At 37.6% G+C, this 22586-nt stretch overlaps 1 protein-coding gene across 1 annotated transcript in view; it reads left to right on the top strand.

Moving 5' to 3' along the window:
• The window catches only part of ELOVL4 (ELOVL fatty acid elongase 4), a 35455-nt gene that overhangs the window by 2296 nt on the left and 10573 nt on the right, over nt 1-22586 (top strand). Inside the window, exons 2-3 of the mRNA XM_074895953.1 lie at nt 15265-15452; nt 18681-18761. Coding sequence (XP_074752054.1) covers nt 15265-15452; nt 18681-18761 — 269 coding nt within the window. The remainder of the gene's footprint in view (nt 1-15264; nt 15453-18680; nt 18762-22586) is intronic.

The raw sequence follows: 22586 nt of genomic DNA, 5'->3' as shown, positions 1-22586 counted from the left end.
ATGCAGTTACAAGGTAGCTCCGGATAAAAAAGTGTCATTTATGAGGCAATGCTGCATTGATATTTAATGAAATTGTATCTTAATGTCCTAAGTTCCGCTTAAATACCTGCTCAGTTTGCAGCTTTTCTGCATGTGTTTTTGTTCAGAAAAAAATAGTGTCCGTTTGCCATCTCTGAGTGAATATATGTTAAAAACATGAATTCAACACTGTTGTGTGAATTCATGCAATTCACCTCTGTGTCAAGAACTATGGCAGTGATATTACTCAACAGAAAACACAAATTATGGCATGCAAGACCATTGCCTAATGTTCAATATCATTAAATAAAAAAACTATACCACGCAGCAAAGTTGCTCAACAAATGATGCCATACAGTAGCATTACACAATAAATCATACTGAAACACTACCACACAGCAAAATTACACAATAAAATGTGAAGAAATTGTATTCCCACTACTACTCCTACACAAAAACTTCTCATTCATATAAAACCAAATTTACTTATTCTCTCCAGTTCTCACTTCCATTTTTTGTTGGACACACAAGTCTGTCTTTAGCCCTGTCTCAGTATTCATCAGGATTGTCCTGCCAGCAGGTGTTTTCTAATACTGCTCCAGACTTCTGTGATGTGGCTTGTGTAGAACTGTGCCAGAACATCCCACTGAGTCGTGTGCTGCTTTATTTTTGTGCTGTAAAGATTTGGTCTTTTTTTTTTCCTTCTCTGATTTGTGGTATTTAAAAAGCAACTGACCTTTTGTGAGACCAAAAAGAACCCCAAAAGACTGAGTTTATGATGAGCATAAGTGGATTTTTTTTTAAATTGATGTCACAATTATTTTAGCATTAAGTGTGCTATCTAAAGCTCTTTTGTTTGTGGTTTTGCTTTTTTTCAATCTCACATTTGGGAATAATAACTATTTTGTGACTTTTTTCCCCATATATGTTATCAATTACACTTTCAGCCTTAGCTTAATATTTTTGCTTGTTAATTTGTTGAAAAACTACTATTTTTCTCTCCTTCCTTGACTATCTTTTAAGACCCCTTTCATGAAAGCCTAAAATCCATTGTAACCGTATTTTCACCTGAAAAGACTGAAGGAGATCATTTAGGAAGCCATAAATTTAAAGGAGGGATAGAAGGGACAAAAACGTGGTCTTAGTGGTCATCAGGAGAGGAAAAAAAAAAGGTGGTCGGTGGAACAGTTACTATCAGGAAAGATGATCTAGGAATTCCATTATTTCTGTAAGGGCATGGGATTGGTTACATGTAATAGCTAGGGCAGGGCTGCCACCTTTTTCTCGGCTCGGGTAGCTGGTTGGGGTTAGATCTGCCAGGAGGGATTAAGGGTGTGATTAGATGACTGAGCAAGTGACTTAAAGGGAGGTTCCAGGCTGAGTCCAGGGGAACTATTAAGGTGAATAACTCAGGACACAATCCAGGAAAGAAAAATGTGGAAATCTCCAAACATGGGTGAAGAAACCATTGGCAGTTGGGGAGGGGGAGTGAGAGACTGTGGCTCAAAAATGAGATTTGTGAAACCCTGTATCAAAAAGTTTTATTTTAGAAAAACTAGTTAATTTGAATCTATTGAGCTAAAGGAAAGAAGGCTTTACCTACTTTGGGTGAGAATGGTTGTTCTTGGAGCTCAGAGTTAAAAGGAGGCAGGGTCATCGAAGCCCACGTGGGACTGCTTTGGAACAGCAACTATTTACAGCTGTTGCAGTTAATAAGATTACAGACTTTTTCCATCAGGAGGAAAGGAGAGAGGAGAAAGATGTGAACTTTCACTTTAGTGGTAGGATAGTCTTCTAGTAGCATCTTGTTCAGGAGCAATATCAAGGGGGCTTTTATCAGATGGGTCCCAAGTGTAGGGCAATGAGGATATGAAACACACAGCTGCTTGGCCTAAAAGTGAACCAGTGGAGCAGCTTCCCAGGGGAACTGCAATTGCCATAAAGAGTTTTGCCAGAAAGATCTTGAGACTAAGTTAAGAATGCTCAGGAAGTTCAGGTTCAGTTTTCTTTCTCAGTCCAGGGAACAGAACTGGAAGAAAACGTGTTTCTTCTTTTTCTTCTCCCTCCTTCATTTCCCTGTGCAGAAACCAAGGAGCCAAAAGATCCTGAGAGTTTATGCTTGAGTAAAGTTCATTGGGGTGGTTAGCAGAACAGTCTGAGTGCAGGTAGTACTTTGTTGTATATGAGAATTTGTGCCAAACCTGGAGGCAAGTAGAATCCCAATAAAAGTTCTTCAGAGAGTGATAATGGGGAGAGAGAACGAAGGATGAGATGAAGGTTCATGAAGCCTGTTTCACAGAAACAAAGCAGAGTGTGTTCCTAAGCCTTTGGAGGGTTGGCTAAGCATAAGACTTGGTGATTTGGCTATGATACTTGTCTGGCAGAAACAATTTTCTTCTCGAGGGAACTGTTTTTTCTATCTGTGACCGTAAAACACAAGGATTAAATAGACAGGAAGAAACACACCAGAAACTGGAGAAGCTAGTGTAATTGGGTTTGGCTGTCTTGTAGCAGTAGCACAAAGAAAAACCTGTGGCAGGAGCAGCACCGGGAGAAATCGGTTACAGAAGTAAAGAATGTTAAATGCTAGATTATGTGAGTTTATTGTCAACCAAACTCAGCAAAAGGAACATCCCAGTTTACTTGATTTGTTCCATAAAGCATCACATTTAACTGCCTGTCAGTGGAGGGAGGGACTTTATTAATGAAGGAAAAACAGCTCTTGGTACTGAAGACAATTTGCTGGGTGTTTGAAGGAAATTACACCCATGTTTCATCACCAAGAGATTTTTATCAGATTGCGGAATTTGAAAGACAGATAATCAGAACAAAACAGATACAAAGCACCTTTGGAAATGGAAACATATTACTGAAGTGGAAACGTCTGCTTAGAGATTTTGGATCACTAAACTTCAAGAACTCAAACCTGAGGGAGTAGCCTGAAGCAAAGCTAACACTATGGATGAAGAGCTGAGTTGTGAGTGGAAGACTACTTTTTCCTAATATGAAGGAGGAGGAGTTGCAGGTGACCATCTGCAACTCTCAGCTCCAGTGAAGAGATGAACCAGAAAAAAGCCTGAAGAGCACCACCAAGAATGTGATCTGAAGTTCTGTTTGAACACTGATCAGCATATTCTGGAAGAAAAAGCAAATGTTTGAACAAAATGGCAAGAACATAACTGAACTTCTGAAAATTCCTTTTAAGGCAGTGTAGATAGAATATTTTGAAATCTTTGGAGGAAGGAAGATGTTATGAATACTCTTAAAGCAGATTCCATGGGAAAAAAAATGGGAAATGGCTTTATACAGAATTTAACCAAGCTGATTTCATGATCTTCGTACCTACTGCAGAAGGCCAAATGACTAGATGTTTAAAATTGCAGCACACTGTAAATTACTATTGTGGAGTTCTTGGCAGATCATGTTTCTCAGCTAAGGCTGCATGCCATTAGTGAGGTGCAAATCAGCATGTGGTTCTGGAGCCACATACTACAACAAGAGGTGAAGAATTCTTGAGCAGTTGAAATATCTGTGGCATGCCACAGATGCATTCATCCTGGGACTGCACTGGTTATGTAAATTGATCGAGCATAGTGATTGAAGTAGGTAGCTGTCTGTAGTTAGAGAAACTTGACTAGTTGATCACGGTAGTCATTCTGTATTTATGCTGTGCTCGGGGTGAAAAGGCAGGTAGCAGGGCTATGGTTGTACCTGTGGAAGAGCAGAAGAGGTTGTATGCAAGGCAGCTATGCTATATTATCCTGTGCAACCAGGAAAGATTCTCAAAGGCTGCATAAGGATGGTTAGTAGAGAAAGGTGTAGGAAACATAGGATGTAGTTGATTTTAAGGTCTTGTAGATCTGGGGCCATGAGGAGTGGGTGAGATAAGACTCCACTTTTTCCTCTGCCAGTCCAGACAGGTTTTTGGAGTTACTTGATCCATATCGAGAGGATTAAGGGAGCGTTTAGTTGAAAGGTGAATGAATTAAAGGTTCCAAGTGACCATGAAGAGAACTTTTGGAGGAAGAATGCTAGGATGCAAGACTAGGGGGGGGGGGGGGGGGGGCAAGGATGTGGTGTGTGCTGAAGAATTTTTTGAGGTAAGGCAAATGGCACTAAAAATGAATGGCCTGAAAAATTGGAACTAAATGACAGTTCATTAGCTAGAAAGAATTGGCCTTAAAAAGAATGAGGGCTTTGGCTTTTAAAGACTGTTGGTATGAGTGGAGCGTTCCTGGAGCACAGAAGTTGGTGTGCTTGTAAGGGCGGATCTGATCCATGGTTATACCTGTGGAAGAGCAGAAGAGGTTGTATGCAAGGCAGCTATGCTGAATTATCCTGTTCAACCAGGAAAGATTGTCAAAGGCTGCATAAGGATGGTTAGTAGAAAAAGGTGTAGGAAACATAGGATGTGGTTTGTAGAGAAGGTAAAGACTTCTCTGACTAGTGAACTGTTACATGTTTTGCTTTGGGGTTTGCTTTCTGAGGCTGTATTTGGAAACAAAGCTGAAGCTACTATTGCATTTCATAAGGAACTTGTGTGAGACTATCTGACTGACATCTCCTTTAGGAAGATGTAGATGTGGGATGCATAGTTTTTGGATCTTGTTTAGGTGGCAGGTAAGTACAACTGTGCTCAGTTTTGTCAAGACTCAAGTGCTTCTGTGTATATGGACTTCTAGGTCTTGTGGCATTTTAAGGACATAAATGAAGGCATCTCTGAAATTCAGGCCTGCCAAGACTTAGGTGTCAGCTCTGTGGGGATTTCCAGGACTGAACCCTAGACTGGAGATAAAGCAATAAGCAGCTCCAAGGCAAGCATAGAGATGAATTGATTGTAGTGTGTTTTGCATTAACTTCCATTATGTGTGCTTGGATCTCAAGATAAACAATGAGCTAGCTTACCTTTTGCTCATGGAAGGTGAGGGGGTATAAGGTACCTCAGTTTGGCTTGCATTTGATGCAAGGTAATGGCACACTTGTGGGCATTAACTGCTCTTGGTTCTGTCAGATTAACTCGTTTATATGCCTGCAACTCAACTCCTTTCTTTATGTACTTGAATAATTTCAGTGGTTTGATCCTTAACTCCTGCCTCGGAGCATTCTCTCTCCCTGTGGCATTGTGTCTGCTTGTACCATGAGTTTCTTCCCTAGTTTCACTCTATCCATCCACCTCCCATATGTACTCCTCTGTTTCAGCATAGTCGTAGACACTTAACCATTTGATTTGTTTCCATCATATTTTCATATTCCTCTTATCTCTTTCTGTAGCATTTCAAAAGCATCTTCTTCCAGCTCTTGTATATATTATGCTTCAGTTTGCATTCTTGACCATGGTGGTTTTCTTTTTTTTTTTAATCTGCTTACAGATACCATCTCCTTGTTTCCCTCTCCCAGTTTCAGCAAATATGCAGGATTGTTTTATTGCTTTCTAAATGCTCACAGGATGTTGCTGGAAGAAGGGAATTTATAACCCATGTTTTTCACTTTTTCTGTTGAGCCAGTAAATCTTCTCTCTAGACGAGATTTTATGTCCTTCTATTCCTAGAGCATCTTTGTAATACCCTGTTTTTAAATGGTTTAAGATACTCTAAGGGAAAAAAAATTAAATAAAGGTGCTAAATTGAATAGGTGGGCTGTAAATAGGAGATGTCATAACCATACTTTTGGGGTATGCATTTAATATTTAGTAGTTTACCAGGAACAGATATGCCCAATAGAAATACCTACACATATAATACCCACAAATGCTTTCATATTTAGGTCAGATTTTTCTTCTATTCTGTCTAATCTCAGTTTCAGTGATCCATGAATTTTTGATCAAGAGTGAGAAACTGCATTGCAGAAGACACCGGAGAGGCTTAGATTTGGGGGCCATATGTTACCATGAAAGGTAACACGGCTGTCAAAGAGAAGAGACATAGTTGTATCAGTCATTTGCATATGGCATTATCTAGCTGCCAAACTGATGATTTTTCTACTGCATGCTTAGTGAGTGAAAGATTCAGACACTGAATGTTCTTCTGGTCATCTTTAGGTATAAGAACATTTTCTCATTCAGTTCATACTTTGAAAATCATCAGTTAAAAATTAGTCTCTCTTTATGGTGTTGGGTGTTATTTTCTATTCCCACTGAAGATTTGTCATTTTTGCTGATGTCAAAGGCATGTTAGGAAAAAAAAATTCTAAGTGTTTTGCAATATTATTTTTCTTTGGAGGTTTTGACTGATGTATTTGTGTTAGGCTAATGGAAGACCTAATGTACCTCGCAACTATAAATTTTACTTCTGCCCCTGAACTTTGAAAATAGGAGCAAATATATTTCAATAACTCCTTTTGTAGTTTTTACTCATGACATAATTCCTACCTCATTCATCCTTCTGTAAAATAAAATTGATGAGCAGCATCTTCATGCTGATGCAAACAGAAAAAGTGAGTAGTTTATCAGAGAGACTTCTGTGCAGCTTCTCATAAATGTTCTCCAGTAGCTTTCTGGTATTGTTTTTAGGTAGATTTCACTTGCTATTGCTGGTTTTCATACATGTTCAGTCACTGCATCTAGGAGTCTCTAAATGCGCACCTGCAACCCAAATCATTCTGTGTTAGGAGAGCAGCAATATAAATTGTTTACATTTGCTGTGTAGCTAAGCGTCAGTAACCTTGTGCTGTGTTAGCACATTAGCAAGACATACATCAGTGCTGAATTTACCGTCCCGTGTATGCTGACACGTCTCTACAGTGGATAAGGCCTTGCAGAGTTATTATTAAACTGTTATTAATAATCCTTCACATTTTTAAAGATTGTTATCGTCTAACTGAGAGAATCTAATTAAAAAAAATCTGTTTATGGAGAAGATTTATGCTGTTATCATCCACTGAATCACACTAGATGGGCCAATAGTCTAATCTGTTATTGCAGCATTGAATGTGCATAAATCTTGTGTTTGTATTACTGCTTAATGACACTCCTACAACGATTTTCATAGGACCAGAACCCACCACTTCTGTGTGGAGTAGTGACATCTCCAGTCTGAGCTCTCCAGAATAGTTTTGGCTAAGACCAGAGAAATTTGAATAAAAGTTTCAATTAAAAAAGAAAAAAAACAAAAACCAAACAACAAAATAACCCCCAACAAAACAGTGTGGAAGGAAAGTTTATTGAAGTGTGTTTTATGCAGCACTTTTATTTCTTTAGAAATACGGGGTCATGGCCTGGTTCATAGAGTTCTGCAACTAGTTCATAAAATTGCATCCCATGGGTTGGTTGGGGTTTTTTTCCATCTGTTTTCTTTATCGATTTACTCCATAACTTGTAACATTTAAGAAAAGGAATGCAGGTATCACTGCACTAGGAATGCATCTTGCTTTTCTGATCTTTGGAGAAGTAAGGTGACGAACAGAAGAATGCCACATGCCTCAAGGGCTTGCTATTTTGCAAATCTTGTGTAAGCTTCAATGAGGATTATATTTTTATTATTCCTTGAAGCAGAGTGTTTGCACTGTCCTCACAAATAATCATAATCAACAGAGGATGTAAATCAAAAATAATTTGAACAAGTCAATCTCTTAGACTTGAAAATACCGCAACTTAACGGTGAATTGATATGGCTCCTGAGCTTCATAATAATTCCATTATTAGCTTTGCCTTGAAACAAGTGTATCCTGTAATTGCTCTGTACAGGCACAAAGAGAATATGGTGTTAGTGATTGAATGATGGGAGTCCCAAGAAGACTAGCATGCTAGTTAGAATAACAGGAATACTAGCAAAAATACATCTGACCTTTTAACAACAAATTGCGGTTAGGTATTCCTGTTATTTTAATGGGAATTTATGAAATATATGCATATTACACAGGTGTTCATTAGCTTCAGAAGATTCTTAGCTGTGTAGTATTTTGATTTTATTTTGCTGTATATAGGTTTAAAAAAAACTAAACAGTCAATTACAAAGCCCTGAAATTTAAAAAAAAACAAACAAACAAACAAAACAAAACACCTCTGGTTATAGGCAGTACCTGTTAGTCTTGTCTGTAGTCCTTTTGGGTTTGGGGCAGGCACCTCTCATTTCTGAGTGCAACAGGATTCGTATAGCTTAATTGGCAAACTTTTAAAATCTGTGGATTTTGTTGTTTTGTTTTTCAGAGTATAAGTTTTCATTATTCATGGGGTTTGATACTGAATATTTTTATTTTTGCATGTTAGCTTGATGTTTCATAGCTTGTTAAAATGACAGTGATTTGCCATAAATGTTGATGTCTATTGTTCTCAGCCCAAAGTTGTTTCCTCTTGGCTAGTTAAAGCTTGAAGGTAGACAAATACTTAACTCTGATATTTCCATTCATTCTTGAAGATCAAAGTAAACATGTTTTTTTCTGTACTCTTCTGTATTTTAAAAAAAATTACTTAAATCAGGCCACCTGTTGTGCTTTTTTGTGCCAGGCTTTAGGAACTGTTACATGGTATTGTGTGTGTGTCATCCTTAGCTTTACCAGTAACATACCTATTTGTTTTCTTGCCAATCATAACCACCACTGGTGCTATGACGTTATTGTAATAATACAGAATTCTTCTGTGATGCAAAGTGGCGGGGACTTGATTGGTGTAGTTAATTTTCACTGTCAAACAGGCTGATTTAAATGTTTGTCGAGGATCCAGAAAATGGTTAAAGGATTGGAAAATATGCCTTCAGGTGAATGAAATAAGGTGTTTCTTTACACAAATTAAAATGCATTTTTTTAAAAAAGCAGCTAGTGAGTGATCTGATAGCTGCTTGTAACTGCCCAAATGAGGATGAAAAAAAAAAAAAAAAAATTGGTAAAAGATGGGTCTTCAGTCTAGCGGAGAAAAGTATCACTAATTGGCTAAAGTATAATCCTAAATCCTTGGTCTTTAGGGAGCAAATGTATGCAGTGGGTCTAGTTAATATCTTACAGCAAGCTGTTATATGTTCTACTGGGTTCTCTGTCTCTGAAAAGACATATTCTATAGTAAAATGGGAAATTCTTCTGAGGAAGATCTCTTAGCTAAAATGTATATTAAGGGAAGTTTCATGACCTTTGTTTTGTAGATTATACTAGATTGCAATGTTCCTGAGTTAGATACCGGTATCTCTGACCCTGTCAGACTCCTTAGAAGTACCCATAGTGCCAGAGCCTGCAGACATTGCCAGGTTTGATAGGTGAGATAAAGGTGAGAAAGAATCATAAACTGGACATTCCTTGTGTCCCAATCCTTTTGCTTTCCTGCAGCAATCTGTCTGCACAGTCCCTCCTAGGAGGACATCGACTTTTTTTCTGGTTGAAACAGGAGTGAGACTGTAGGCAAATTATTTTAGTTTGTGCACTAGATTCAATCCTCTATCATGGGATTTTTCATAAAGAAACTTGATAAACTGAGTTAATTGAAGATTAGAGTGCAATATGTGTAATGAATAATCGGTATCAAAGCAGACAATTCAAGCAAGGGACACTTTTAAAATAATCATTTTGGGCCATATAAACTGCTCCATTAAAATTGTAATAAATAAGTGAATAGAAAAATTTAACTTCTGTAGGTATTCAGTCCAAAGATATATGGCCTATCAGTTTTGATTCTGCAGTGGTACTTCTCTGACAGTCTTCAGTCTCAAGTTGTGCAGCCCATGTAGTTAGTCATGTACTGCTTTAAAGGCTAAGTTTATTGCTGTTATTGTTCTATCTGTACATTCTGAGGTTTTAGTCAGACTGAGCTTTTTTTCTTGGAATGTCTACAAACTGGCAGACACTTACTTGTATGTGATTTTGATGTGTTACTCCGTTTAGTTTAAAAGCTTAGGGTCTAATCATGTAGATATCTATCTGAATTTCATTTCAGCTGAGCCAGTCTGCAGTGGTTATATAGCCACAGTGAACCTTAGATTCACTTTTAAATATTTACAGGACTGAGCCAGTATTTCTAACACAAATGCAGAGAGAGAGGTACGTTGTATAGAATATTACTCCCTAACCAGAAACCAGAGAGGGAGAGGGGGTCACTGAAATACTGCTAAGGTATTTAATTTGAAAGCTTTTTAAACATTTTAAGGTGTATGAAGTTACGTTTCTCACATGTCTTCTTGATATGTGTTTTCATTTTGTAATATCCTTCAATTATAGTGCTAGTGGAGCTAATAAGATATAGGAAATTCTTAAATTAAAACAGTGTAGTTCGTAGAACAGTACTCCAATTAGATAATACTGATCTGTCTTCCTTATATAGTGGAATTAAAATTTCACTTGTTTAATTATATCTTTCTTAAATTTGAGATTGAGCTTTTTTTATTGTTAAAATAAACTGTGTGATCTGCAGAGAGCTCTCACTGTTAAGAACCACTTTTAAACAGTCACCATCATTTCTGCAGTGTCTTTAGAAATGTAATTGGACAGATGGATGTGCTGGATTGGCACTGTAAGTGTCTTTGCGCTGAGAATAGTATCAATAGCTATTAATAACTTTGAAAGGCTCTCCAGATAAATTAGTGAGTAGCGACCTTATAGCTAAGGAATGCATATAATGTTTGAGTGAAAATAAAGACTTACTAAGTATTGATTTTTTTTGAATCTAATATGAATGTAGGGAAATTAAAAAGTAATGTATTTTGGTTAAAATGCATACTAAAACTAATATTAAAGCAGCTGTAGTCACCATTGCACTGTTTCAGGATTTTTCCTGATGAATGTAGGAGCGACTATGCTGTGCATTTGTTTGCTTATTCTTGAAGTTTGTACTTCTTGATGAAAGAAAACAAAATGATCATAGGCTCAGTAATATGCAGGAAATTTAACCATCTTAAATCCTCTCTATTGGAAAGGAAGTGCTGAACCACATTTAACAGAAGCATTTGCATATTAAAACACGTTTCACAGAGGTTTCACCATCAGTGCAGCCTTACTTATCGAAGTTTATCTTCATTTGCGTTCCATATTTCAATATAAGTTAATTATGTCCTCTTTGGACATTACCAGGTAGGATATTCAGTCCCTTTCACTGGCTCTGCTCTTGTTCTTGCTTTGGAGGAAGAAATCGGAGGTTTTTATGTGTGTATTTCCTGTTAATTGCCCCATGTAAAGAATTAAATCCTGCAAGGGTAGGTGCCTCAGGGCAATTTCAATTATTTATATATATATATATATGTTCTATTTCTTGTCTTGTCTTTACAATGTGAAACTTTAAAATGTATATACACAAAATGACGGGAAAACCTTGTGTATATAAGCATTTCATATTCTTTCCTTAAATAACAGTAATTTTCTATCAAGAACATGTTAGCAGCTGCCTTATGCTACTCTGGATTCTCCTTTATGATTGAGTGCAACCCGAAATGTTTGTTCTAAAACTTCTCCCACCTTAAAAAAAAAAGCACTGTACTCTACAGCCTGTGCCATCACAACAGACATTTTATTTGTGATCGAATTAGAATCTGGGTCTTAGGATTTGAAAGATAAATGCATTAATCCCCTGAAAGATTCAGTCAGTCTCTGTCAATTCTAATCAGGTAAAGGCATTGGTCATTTTGCTGCAAAGCAGTTGGAAGGATTTTTTAATTCAGGGAGCTGGCCTTTTTATTTCAAGCTTATTTCATCTTTCAGGTAATAATGTACTTATAGTGTGTGAAGTACTACAGGATTTAATACACTCATATGTCCCCTTAAACTGTAGACATTCTCTGTAATTTGCAGAAATCATTTGTGGTCATCGGCACCAGCTAGTAAGTAGGGGACAAAATTATGCTGCTTTTGTTAAAACAGGGTGGGGATGTGAGGGAGGGAGGGTATTGGAGTAGCTTGGGAGGTTTGTCAGTTAAGGAGATGACTTAAGAGAGTGAATTTATCTTGGTTTGGAAGAGGGTATCTGAAAAGAAGTTCAGAACAAGGGTCAGTCTGCATGTAACTGTTTTCTGTGTAGAACACAGACAAGCAGGCTTGCCTGATAAACTGAAATGAAATTGGTTTTGTAATATCTTCTGTGCAACAGGAATGGTGCATGGAGCTGGTTTAAAGCTGAAGAGGTTACTTTGCATTATCCAGGCAATATCTTGTGATGAACAGGGTTCTAAATCTCACAAATTCTGGGATGAATAGTAGCATGCTTTCTGATGCCACAGTATTAGTAAAAAATAATCATGTGCAGAGTCTCCTAAATGCCCTTAAAATAAATGCAAGGTGGTGTTCTTAGTTAGCACAGCAGGAATTAGAATAAACTTTTTGACTATTGATATGCTTCTGTTTTGGCCAGGATATACTCCAGAACTGAATTGCCTACTGTGTTCTCTCTCATACAGGTATTTTGTGTTCAAAGCGTAACATCGTTCTAGGAGAGGTCATGCCCCCAAAATCCCAATCCAATAGATTCCCTGGGCTGTGTGTTATGCAGTCTGTATCAGTAAGCCATGTTTTTCTTGCAAATACTTTAAGACTTGTCTCCAAGATGTGGTGGCCCACTGTCCAAAACCCCTGTGCAAATGAAAAGTAACAGGCTGAAACCATGGTACAGGTATGGAAGTGTAATACCAGCTGCCCAGGTGCTCTTATGTTGCTGTCAGTTAATTAAATGGATCTCTTGGTTTTCTCCAGTTAAGTTCTTCAATTTGTAGTATTTGTGGAAAGTAGGTGAAAGAATTGTTTACAGCACTGATGAAGTGTGGGGCAAAGCCCACTTGCAGCTGGACTTTCATAGAAGTTGTCCCTCTGTCTTTCCTTTCACCTCTAGTGAATCCTTGTTTTCCCTCTAGAAATCTTTGTCTTCTGTCACCAAAAGAAATCTGGGATAGGTCATGATTTCTTATTTTCAGCAGTAGGTAACATTCAGCTTCTGGGTAAAATTCAAATCTTCCTTTTTCACACTTTTCATATTGTCACTTTAGCATTCAGCATCCCATGGAATGCTGGGTTAGAAAATAGAAGACAGATTCTCTAGTATGTTCTTGCTTCTTTATATTGCTTAGTGCAAGAAGGCTGGGAAAGCAACTAGTCCTCTTGCCTCACCTGCGCTTAACTTGTTGCATGCTACAGTGTCTGAAGTGAGCTGTGGATTTGGTTAAAGCATGTCACATATTAGCTATTCCCAGAGCTGTCTCTTAATTAAGAAGTGACACCTTTCTTCTTTCTTGGTGGAGATGAGTCTTTGCCCATTACCATTATCAGGTGGATGTTGAGGTTCTCCATTTCTCTTGTCTTCTAAATGATGTTATCTTTTACTTTTAAATTCAGATTGGCAGAGCAATTGCTAAAACCGAGCAGGAACTAAAGCGTAAAGGAGATAGTACTGTAATAATTGCAACACAGTGTTTTGATTTCAGCTTCAACAGGTAACGTTCTGTGAAGTCTGGAAATGGGGCTTTACATCCAAATGTTCCTTTACATCCCAAGACACTAAACTGCACTATAAAGCAATTGTTCTCGTGTTTTACAGAAAGTACATGATCTTTTAATAGAAGTGTCTGTTCCAGGGACTTGCTGAAAAGTAAGAGGTAACTGACTGACTTCTCTCACTGTCTTCAGTTCTGTTTCACTGCCTGTGTTTCTACAGCCAATCTATCTGATTTTTTTGCCACTCCTCCCTGTACTCCTTGCCCTTGGCTTCTATCGGTGGCAGTGGTCACAAGTCTGACTCCTGTCACTCTGGTAGCATCAGCCTTGCTGGAGGTTTCTGTGTACTACGATGACTTCGCTCTTCTGATAATAACAACCATAATGGAAGCAGCTAGGCTGGTTTCTCTTTCTTCTTTTCCACTACTGTTTAGGCCTCCTAGCATCTTAGTTGCAATGTGAGATCGAGTATTATTAAATCAACTGGAAGCAAGAAGAGTCAGTGTGCAATGCACACTGTCTTTCTGTAGATAACAGTATGTGTTGTTTATTAGAAATAGAGGGTCTCATGAAACCTGCTCCTAAAATGAGGTTCTAATTTATGATCTTAAGGACAACCAAGGAAACGAGAGAAAAGTGGAGGAGTAATGGCAGTGCTGTTCTGTGCTTTTTTCACTGCATCAGAGTTCCTCATTTTGTAGCTAAGAAGGGTTTTCTAACTTACCTGTTAGTATGCCTGGGATCAGGAATTAATATGTGGTATAGGTTCTTTTCGCTGTCTTTGGGTTACCATGAAGAAGAACAGTTCTCCAAAAGAAACTTGTCCTCTAAGTAAGTCTGTGGGCAACTACATTGCTTTTTATGAGTTTGCTCACAAATGACTGAAGGCAGATGTGTTTAGATGTCTGAGCTTCCCAAGGAACCCTGTGGTGTGATTTCCATCTGAACTCCAGCTGGCCTAAGCATCTGGAAAGTAATCCAGTTAGTATTGTAGAGCTGTGCAGTATCTGAAGTATTGATAGTTATGGAATAGTTACTTTTTATTTCTTGCTATAACTAGAGATTACGCTTCATATGGTGAGGTGGGGTGAAGGAAACGCTGAGTAAGGAGGTGTCACAGTAGTCTCTCCCTTCCCTCCTCTGTGACAAAGCCATCTTCTAAACCTAGATGTCACTGGTTCATCATGCTAAGGGTGCTTTTTTGATACAGATCCAGAATTTAGCATATTCTGGGCTCTAGAATATGTGTAACTCTGGATTCCACGAGTGACTGAAAGACTGTAAATAAAACCTTTGTCTCCTGTATAGCAGCAGAGATTACTCTAACTAGAACCATCCCTTTAAACTCTTTTATTTAGTTGTTTTCCGGTAACATTAGTATTCTGTCTGAAACATATGAGACTGATCTACATCAAATAGCAAAGGTACTTGGTTAACATCATACAACCTGTATGAAAAAATAATAGAAGGCTTCCTAGTGCCTAATTTTAAACTAATAAAAGCTGTTAATTTTGTCAGTATTTTGCCAGTTTTGTGTATCTTTTCACTTGCAGTGGTGCTGAATATTTGGTTACGTTGCCACTGCAGTCACTGTTCATCATAAGCAAAATTGGTTTTGGGGGGATTAGTGGGTTGGGTTTGGGCTCATGTGATTCTGTTTGCTTTATTGTTTTGGATTGTAGAACTGGACAATAGAACTTGCATGACATAATGAATCTCTGTGTGAGTTAATGTGATATAGTGGGGGTTTTAAAGCTATTTTCTTTAACCTTCCTGGAAAGAATGAGTGTATTGTGTTTCTACTATCTGATGCAGCTATTCCAGGAGATAATAATACTTAACAAATGCAATGCTGAAAATTATGATAAAATATATTTTTGTCTAGACCTTGACTCCTTCTGTTTGCTTCACCCCCCCCAGACAAACGTGTTGATGATTGGCCCTTGATGCAGTCTCCATTTCCAACACTGACTATAAGCACTATTTATCTCCTCACTGTCTGGCTGGGCCCCAAATGGATGAAGACAAGAGAACCCTTCCAGTTACGTTTCCTGTTGGTTGTTTACAACTTTGGAATGGTTCTACTCAACTTCTTCATTTTCAAAGAGGTGTGTATGCCCTCTCAGGAGGGAATTCCTGTTTAAGTCTGAGGGTGTCTACAGATTTCAAAATGAAAATAATTTTACGTATTCATGATGTCTATTGAGGGTGAATGTTTTGCACAGACTTTCAAAGCTGAGTTTGGCTTTGATGTGAGTATTTCTGTAGCTGGGTACATTCTGTTTAAGAATAAGTGCACTAAAATGAGTCTATAGAGAGAATGTGTGTACTAGCTATTCCACGTTGTTCTTAGATTTATATTAGTGTAAATACTGGACAGATTAACTAAAATCCATACAGATTTAACCCTTGTAACTGATTTATTTTTTTCTTTTTAATAATCCGAAGGGGTGTCAATGTATTTGTTAGAAATTGAGCTGTTTGGTGCCTTCCATGTATTGTTTTTAGAAATTCAGATGTCCATTGTCTGTAGTGAGGAAAACTGTCTTGTCTGTAGATTATCTTTTAGAATAAAAATGAACTGTATCTTTAAATAAAAATGATACAGTCTCCTAATAATTGGTTTGCAATGTTCTGAAAGTGTTAATTTAAATAAATTTCAGTGTTGCTGCATTTCTCCTTTGTTAGATTTTCTGTACAGAGGAAATGACTAGTAACAATGCAGTGGATCAGCTCTTTATCAGTAGCTGAGTGGGATTACTTAACAGTTTGCTAATCATTATTCAAGGATAGCTGTCCAGAATATAGCTGATGTTAAGGAGTACTTTATGCTGCTGTGATTTTGCTCATCTGGATTGAGAGTCTTCTTCCTGGAAGACCTCGAATCATAAATTTGCAAAATACATATCCAGAAAGAAGTAAATGAACAGAGCAGTTAAAATTGCAACATTACAGGATTCTTTTTCTGGCTGGTCTGTTCTGTAATTTTTCCAGGAAAGCATGGCATATCTGATGATGATCTGTATATTGACCCCTCCCCAGAGCATTGTAATAAAATCATTAACTAATTTCAGCCTTTTTTAAGACTTGGTAAAATTTTAGCCATCGCAATTCTGTCATCATTTTGTCTAAATTGTTTCCTTGCACTATTCAACTGAGTAATAAAATACTACAGGCACAACAGAATTTAATACTTGACATCCAGGGATAGTTGTGTGAATGGATGAAATCCAATCATCTTGTCAGATTAAAACTGAAAATCCTCTGAAATGAATTCTGCGGTGGTTTTGCCATGTCTGTCTGTCTTTTTTTTTTTTTTTGCTTATTCTTTTAAATTGCTTTCTTTTATCTATAAATTGAATTATACCAGACTTGTGGTCAATTAACTTTCAAGCCTGTGTTCCTTATAGTATAATACATGTCTTTGTACGGAATTTCCAAATCACTGAATCAGCATAAAAACGAATGGGACTGGAAGGATGCACTTGCTGCTGGTAGGCTGACAGCTCATCATTTCAGACACGGGCTGAGGTTCTAGTTTCCTGCTATGTATCTTTTCTTGATCTTAGAGACTGATAGGGGGAAGGCGTTCAAGTTTCAATTGCTCCCTTTAACCAGGCAACTTCTGCTTCAGTCTGCTTGAGGTTTACAGTACCAGTGTGCCACTGTTGTAATTCACACGAGTAATGTAATTGTTATGAGTAAAATGATACACAGTTTGTGTTTTGTGAATGACTATAAAGCTTCCAGGTATTGCTGAGGACAGAATTTGAATGTGAAATGCCTTTAAATGTTACTTTAATAATCACCCTGATGGCAAGCTGTATTGTTCATCTGTGATAACTTATGTTAAAAAATGTAAGTCCATAAAGCAGTGCTAGGTTGTCTAGTCCAAGACCGCCATATGTTGGACTCAGATTCAGATACAAATTAGGAGCAAATTTTGCTTAGAACATTCAGAATTCCCAGATGCCTAGCCCCTATTTTGCCACAAAATCTTGAATTTCTTATTCTACTTTGAGGCAGTCTGATGAAGTCAATTTACTGCCTTTTGCCAAGTGAACCTTGGTCAAATTACCCATTAGGTCACAGTAGCAGTTAGTTTCTGTTAACAGTGCAGACTAAACTGTTTTCCTGCTCTTTGATATTATCAAATGTGCTTGTATCTGTATAGGACCATGCTGGAGAGTAGTGTGTTACAGCAGTTTGTAAATGGACTTGAATGATGCAGAAGTAGTTCAATTTCTTTCTTAGGATCATTTCTGTGTACAGTTCTTTCACTTCCCTACTTTAACAGACATGTGCAGCATGTAAGTCTAGAGTTTTACAAGGTTTTGTGAGTTGGTTTTATCTGGATAACACTTGTCTCTGCATCTGACTGCACTCCTAGTGCTGTGTGCAAGATGAGATACTGCAGTAAATTTGAGTTCACTCTAAATAAGGTGGAAGTCAGGTTAGCGGTAAGAATAGTCAGTGCCTACCCATGTTTATTTTGGCTATCTTTTTGTATTACCCTTCTTTACTTTTGAACTCACAATTTGTCTGCTCCACTACTGTCTTGTTTGATCCTTAACAGGGTGGGATTACCTGTCTTTAAACAATTTTGGATCATAACATTTACGAATGTCAAGGTTAGAAGTATTACTTGAACCTTGTACAGCTCTAGGCAAGTGTTCTTCTTTCCAACGGGAACTTGCTCAAATGTCAAGTTTATCTTCTTCTGTTCAAGTTATTGTAATGTGCCTTATTTTGAATTGGCCCTATCGGAACACTTCATGTACTTTTGGCCATTTCTGTTGGCACACAATTGGGAACTTTTCTTCATTCTGTTTCTCTCAGTATGTTTTATGGGTGCTCAGCATTGGCTGTTCAGGGTTTTTTGATTGGTATACTGTTTTAAGAATAGTAGACCCACTTTATCTAAGCCCTGTCTCTCAAATTCATTGTAGGAATAGCATTTCTGTCATTCATAGTAAAAGCAATTAGTTATTTTTTGTTTCTGAAGCTAGAGCTGTCAGAGGGAACACTCATCTTTGAATAGCTTAAAGTCATACTGGAATTCTTACTAATGTGTACAGGGCTCTAAGTATCTGGGATGAAACATGCAGGGGAAAATGAGTGGTTTTTTAATTTACAAGGAAAAAAAAGGTACTCTGTAACAACAGGTTGTTAGAATTAAATACTGGCTTTATTCAGTCGTATTCTCAGGACTGATACGGATTTTAAAAAATATTTCTGTTCAGGTAAGTTTCATGAAGCAAGAGATTTGCTGATAGTTGTTATGAACATGTTTTATGTAGCGTCTTTCCCCTCATGTATGACTTTAATATTTTCAGCTGTTTTTGTCATCAAGAGCTCGAGGGTACAGCTATGTCTGCCAGACTGTGGATTATTCAGATAATGTTTATGAAGTTAGGGTGAGTATTTCTTTTTTGTATTTGTATATGAATGTGTATAATATATAGCACTACATGATGGTTTAAGTCTCATCTGAAAATAGTGTTTCCAAAGTTCTGCTGTCAGCCATGACTGTATCCGTTATGTTCTCACAGACTACTTCAGGTTTGACTACGTTGCGCTTAACAAGTTTAATCAAAATGTATCAGTGTATTTGCATTAACTTCCATCTGACTGCTACAATTACAGGTAGTCTTAAAGATACCATCCTTGGCTTCATTTGTGGTTGTACGATCCAGGATAAACTTTGTATACATACTTTGGTTCCTAGACATTGCTAAAGTTTGATACCAGGATAACCGCAGTAAAGGTGTAGTGTTCTAGCTAGATCAAAGCAAGTAATATTTGTCAGCATATACTGTGGTTGCACTTCACTCATACTGGTGAGGCAACTTTTTGTCTCCTTTACCCATGTTTGGCTTCATGAGGTCTTGCTGGCTTCTGGCAAATGTACTATTGGTACATTTCATTGTAGAAACTTACATTTCAAATGTGTGTTTTTTGGAAAGTATTCAAATTAAAATCAAAGTGCAGATGCTTGTTAGTTTCCATAACAGTGTTGATTAGCTCATGTGCTAAGTCTTATCTTCTGGCAGAGCTGACACTTGAGATTCTCTTGGCTGTTCTTGCAAGTTTCGCCTACAGATTAGAACATGTTCCTGAAAATGTAATAAAAGTGTGTTATAATATAAATACATTTAATATTTAATAACACATTTTAAAAAATGTCTGTCTACAAGATGGCTGTTCGTGGGTAGTATTACTTAAAAGCTTGTGCACATGGCAGGGGTGGTAGTGAGAAGGACAGTTCTGAGTCTTACACCTTATGTATAATGGCTAATATTGTAGAACAGCTCTGTGTAGATTTTTATTGGCTTTATGGCAGTTACCCATCTTTCACCTTTGACAATACTGTGCACTCGCTATTTCAGTTGCTGAAATACTGTTAAATTTGTTTAAAAACAAAATCTAGACAAGTATAACAAATGCTTGACAGGATTTTTTTAATAGCTAAGCAAAATAGGGTACCCTTGTACTCAGCTGGATGACATTGAGGACTGATATGGCATGTATTGAAGGAATTTTTATATTAGCTAAGTACAAGAGGTAATGACTTTTAGTACACAAAAATTCTGTTTCATAGCCTCACTTTTAGGTGCACGTGTTTGTGGGAAGCTGTGGAGGGATCAGACCTGCTCAAAAGAATTATCTTCTGTTTAGTTCATTATGCCAAACGAAGCGTCGTTATATAATGAAATAAAGGCAAAATCATGTGCACAATGTATTTATTAAATAATATGTCCAGAAAAGAAACGCTACTCTAGCAATATCTACTCTTTGGATTTCCTGACTTTTTGATTTTTTTTGCAAAGTTATGAATTTGCCTAAATTCTAAAGTTTTAAGTTGTAACGTTCAGTTTGCAACTGAGACAGTTGATGAAGCTCGGAAGATTGAAAAACTTCTCTGGAGTTATTGCAACACCTGTATAGTATGTTACCAGTCAAGATCCTTATCTTGGTCATTATCTGGTAGTTCTTTTGAATGAATTGTCAATTTAGGTAAATAAGTCAAAAGCAGAAAACTCTGCTGTCCATAAGTGTACTTTGTCTAACTAAAGAGTCTGTGATACGTTTCTGGCCTGCTTTACAGTGGATCATCCTCTGCATTTAGAAGGTATAGTTTTGGTTTTTGACACTGCAGGACAAAAATAACCCCAAACCTCATGAAGATGCCTTTCACCATCATTTTTCTTAGTATAAACCTGCAAAAGCAGTTTTAAAATGTAAGTAAATGTGAGCTTCTTTGCAGGTTTGAGTTTAGAATTGATAAACCTTATAGCACATCTCTCACACCCTTTTAATAGATCTAGATACTAAATATCCAATATCTGTTGGCACTGGGTTTTCTCTGAAGAGGAATGCTGCACTGCAGTAATAGAATTAATCACAAATGCACTAACTTTACTTGTAAGAGAATGATTAAGTCCTGTATAAGTCAGATAAAGGAGACTGGACTAACTCAAATGGAAACAGCACTGAGCCCAGAAAGCATTATGGAACATGCTCTGAAAAGCAACAATTTCATATATGGCTATTGTGGGGCTTAGAAAGCTGGAACAAATATTGAGAAATGTGACGCTAATTGCAGATGGTTGTCTAAACGGCAACATAGAAGCACTGGTATGACCTCTGTTTCTATCTTGTTGGGAATGTGCCACTATGATGTTGCCATGTAGTGGCTGCTTTTGACCAAAGCTCTTGCTCCAAATGAGGGGTCAAGAAACCATCCTTTGTTCCTTGAGGGAGTACATATTGCTGGTAAACAGTCCCAAAAAAAGGTGTGGCTATCCTGGATGCTAGAGAACAACTTTCCTCACTGGCCCACATCGTGTGTCAAGACAGTAAGCCAATGGTGATTTCAAGGGAACAGTGTAAAGGCATGTGGTAGCACTTCCCCTGTATAGTCTCACAACACTAGCGGTCAGTAGCTCACAGACCTCTTAAGTGAGGCCTAGCCTCTTTGTTTTGCCAGTTTCTAAGGGAATATTCTTCCATGAATTTGTATGTTTTCTTCAGCTTTACCAAGCTTCTGGCTTTTATGACAATTAATTCTGTAGGTAGTTTATACATAGTATGAAGAAGTTTGTCTTCCTCCTTACTGTTTCAAACCTACCCACACCTGTTAATCTCATCCAGTCTGCCCTGGTGGTTGTTGTACAAGAGGCAATGGATGACTGGACCAAGCAGGGATGGAAATTAGATTCCACAATTGCAGAAATAAACTCCTTTCTAAAGGATTTCTGTGTGTAGTAGGTGGCCACCTTACTGACTGCTGGCAGGAAGTTGAGTGTGTTTTGTAATTGGTTATATAAAAATATAAAATGTGTTTATATTAGACAAGAGAGAAAAGGTTAAAGAAATCCCCAAGAAAGGATTTTGAAGGAGCTGCAGCTTCCTTGGAAGAACGTTTTTTGTTATAGCTTAGGAGTCAAAATAATAAATGCAAAGGTCTGAGGTGTTAACTCCATGCTTTGTAGTACTACTTTGGAAGCTCCAGTATTTGGAGTGGAAGCTCCAGTATTTGGAGTGAACAATTTCCTAACGCTGTCTAACTTAAGATATGTCAGTGTCTGTGAGTAGTCACCTTCCCCCTCTGCTTACATTTGTGTGTCCTTATTTCCCAGGTCAAGGTTCATCTATTTTATTAGCATTTCTGAAGATCTGAGAATTAGGAATCTGGAGCTGTGTACATTAGTTCTTAGTTTTAAGTGTGCTATTTGTAATCATAAAGCTGAGCTTTGGCTGTCTTCTGTATTGTAATCATAATCTGTATTTGCTTGTATTTATGTCTGGAGCTTGAGTAGCTTCCTTTTATGAAATAAATATAATAATCATTTACTTCGAATTCCCTTTTCACAGAAGTTTAATGTAACAAACAGACTTCATGGTCCTGTAAACTATGGTTCTGTAACTGAAGCTGGGAAAAGAGTTCTCTTTAAAAGCCACTTTAATTTTTCACGTTACTGTTACCTTCTAAGAAGTAGCTGTCCCTTCAAACCCCTTAATAGATAACTGTCCCCAACCTGAAATGAGGGAGGAGGGTGCAGGAACGGAGTCCCATGTTAAAACAGCCCTCTATTCAAAAGCCTTGCAGGAGGCAGAGGTGATAGGATTGGACCTCTTGTTGACCCCCTTAATCCTAGGCTGTAATGTAATCTTTCTGTGCCATCTGCTGTTTTAACAGACTTAGATTGGTGCATATGAAAATTGCCAGAAAAGGTATG

The sequence above is a fragment of the Athene noctua genome, chromosome 1 (genome assembly GCF_965140245.1).
Source record: "Athene noctua chromosome 1, bAthNoc1.hap1.1, whole genome shotgun sequence".
Taxonomy (NCBI): domain Eukaryota; kingdom Metazoa; phylum Chordata; class Aves; order Strigiformes; family Strigidae; genus Athene; species Athene noctua.
This window is presented reverse-complemented; position numbering and strand designations above follow the sequence as displayed.